The 1,230-nt window shown below is 37.4% G+C and overlaps 1 protein-coding gene across 1 annotated transcript; it reads right to left on the bottom strand.

Annotated features, from left to right (window-relative positions):
• Positions 1-270: 270 nt before the first annotated feature.
• Positions 271-1,221, bottom strand: LOC102196722 (katanin p60 ATPase-containing subunit A-like 2). The gene is made up of 3 exons (XM_005755844.1): positions 804-1,221; positions 558-660; positions 271-477 (listed from the first exon to the last, which is right to left on the bottom strand). Exons 1-3 carry the CDS (start codon positions 948-950, stop codon positions 338-340), a joined length of 390 nt encoding a protein of 129 aa, XP_005755901.1. The 5' UTR covers positions 951-1,221; the 3' UTR covers positions 271-337.
• Positions 1,222-1,230: the final 9 nt, after the last annotated feature.

The raw sequence follows: 1,230 nt of genomic DNA, 5'->3' as shown, positions 1-1,230 counted from the left end.
TGACTCAAAGTACCAGTCACCAAAGTTTTATTGTATTAGGTTGTATACTTTTTGTTTTCAAATAATAAAAAAGAAAACAAATGATCAATGAACAAATATTTCCTCCATGTCAAAAAGAGTTTTTCAAAACTCCGCAGTGATTAAAATGTACACCGTTCCAACCTGCAGTAGCTTGTCACAAATATCCAAAGTATAGGAAACATTTTACGCAAATATATAGTCATTAGTGTAAATTATTAGTATAGTGCAGGATAAATTTGTAACAGTAAAAACAAGTTATCATCACTTTTATTGCGTTAGTATGACAGTCTTTGCATTCATGTTATGTGTACTAGCGTCAGACAGATTGGTACTCTCTCTCCCAGGCTGTGTATCTGTCCATCAGGTTTCGTGCTGAGGGTTTGGTGTGTTCAATCACATTCAGGAAATCAGCTGTTGTTACAGTTTCCAGTTGGATGGCGGGCATGTCTGTGTCATCTGTAAAAGAGAATCACAGTAAGTCAGAGAAGATGGCTGTTGTAGGGGTCAATCTTGACATTGTGTGTGTGTTGTCCTACCATCCTGATGCGACTCCAGAGCATCAAAGATCTTTCGAACTGGTCTCATGGTAGCTTCCTTACATGCCAATCTTATATCTGAGCCAGAGTAGCCCTCCATCTCCTGGAAATAAAACACACAAATGTACAGATGCACATGAGTGAACACATTTCCTTCCAGATAACATATATGATTTATGAAATTATATTAATTAAAGAAAAATTGTTAAGCATAACGATTAAACACTTGACAAACTCCATACACACTTTTGCCAGTGCTTCGTAGTCTAGCACAGTGCGTAGCTCCATCCCTCCTGTGCAGCTGAGAGGAGGCAGCCAATGAGAAATCATGGCTTGTCGAGCTTGTGAAGAGGGAAGACTCACTAGAATCCGCTTCTCTAACCTCCTCAGCATTGCGTGGTCCAGTTCCCTGAGAGATTTATTAGAAACAAACAAAGGCAGATTTAACTGTCATAATTTTATAGCTGTCTTAGTAGTCATCTTTTTTTATTTAAACAGCTATGACATCATAACATCATAATCTTGTGTTTGTCAAGAAAATGAAGGGTCTTTTTTCAAATGCATTCAATGCAAGAAAAATAAATGAATGTTAAAATCAGGCTGAGATGATGCTGGCAATAAATGTACGAGGAGGGTTGAAACAGCAAAAATAGTGAGTTGTATTTTTCTGTCT

Source organism: Pundamilia nyererei, unplaced genomic scaffold (genome assembly GCF_000239375.1).
Source record: "Pundamilia nyererei isolate P.nyererei 1_Seehausen unplaced genomic scaffold, PunNye1.0 scaffold03816, whole genome shotgun sequence".
Lineage (NCBI taxonomy): Eukaryota > Metazoa > Chordata > Actinopteri > Cichliformes > Cichlidae > Pundamilia > Pundamilia nyererei.
The sequence above is the reverse complement of the archived record's forward strand: the minus strand, read 5'-3'. Positions and strand labels throughout refer to the sequence as shown.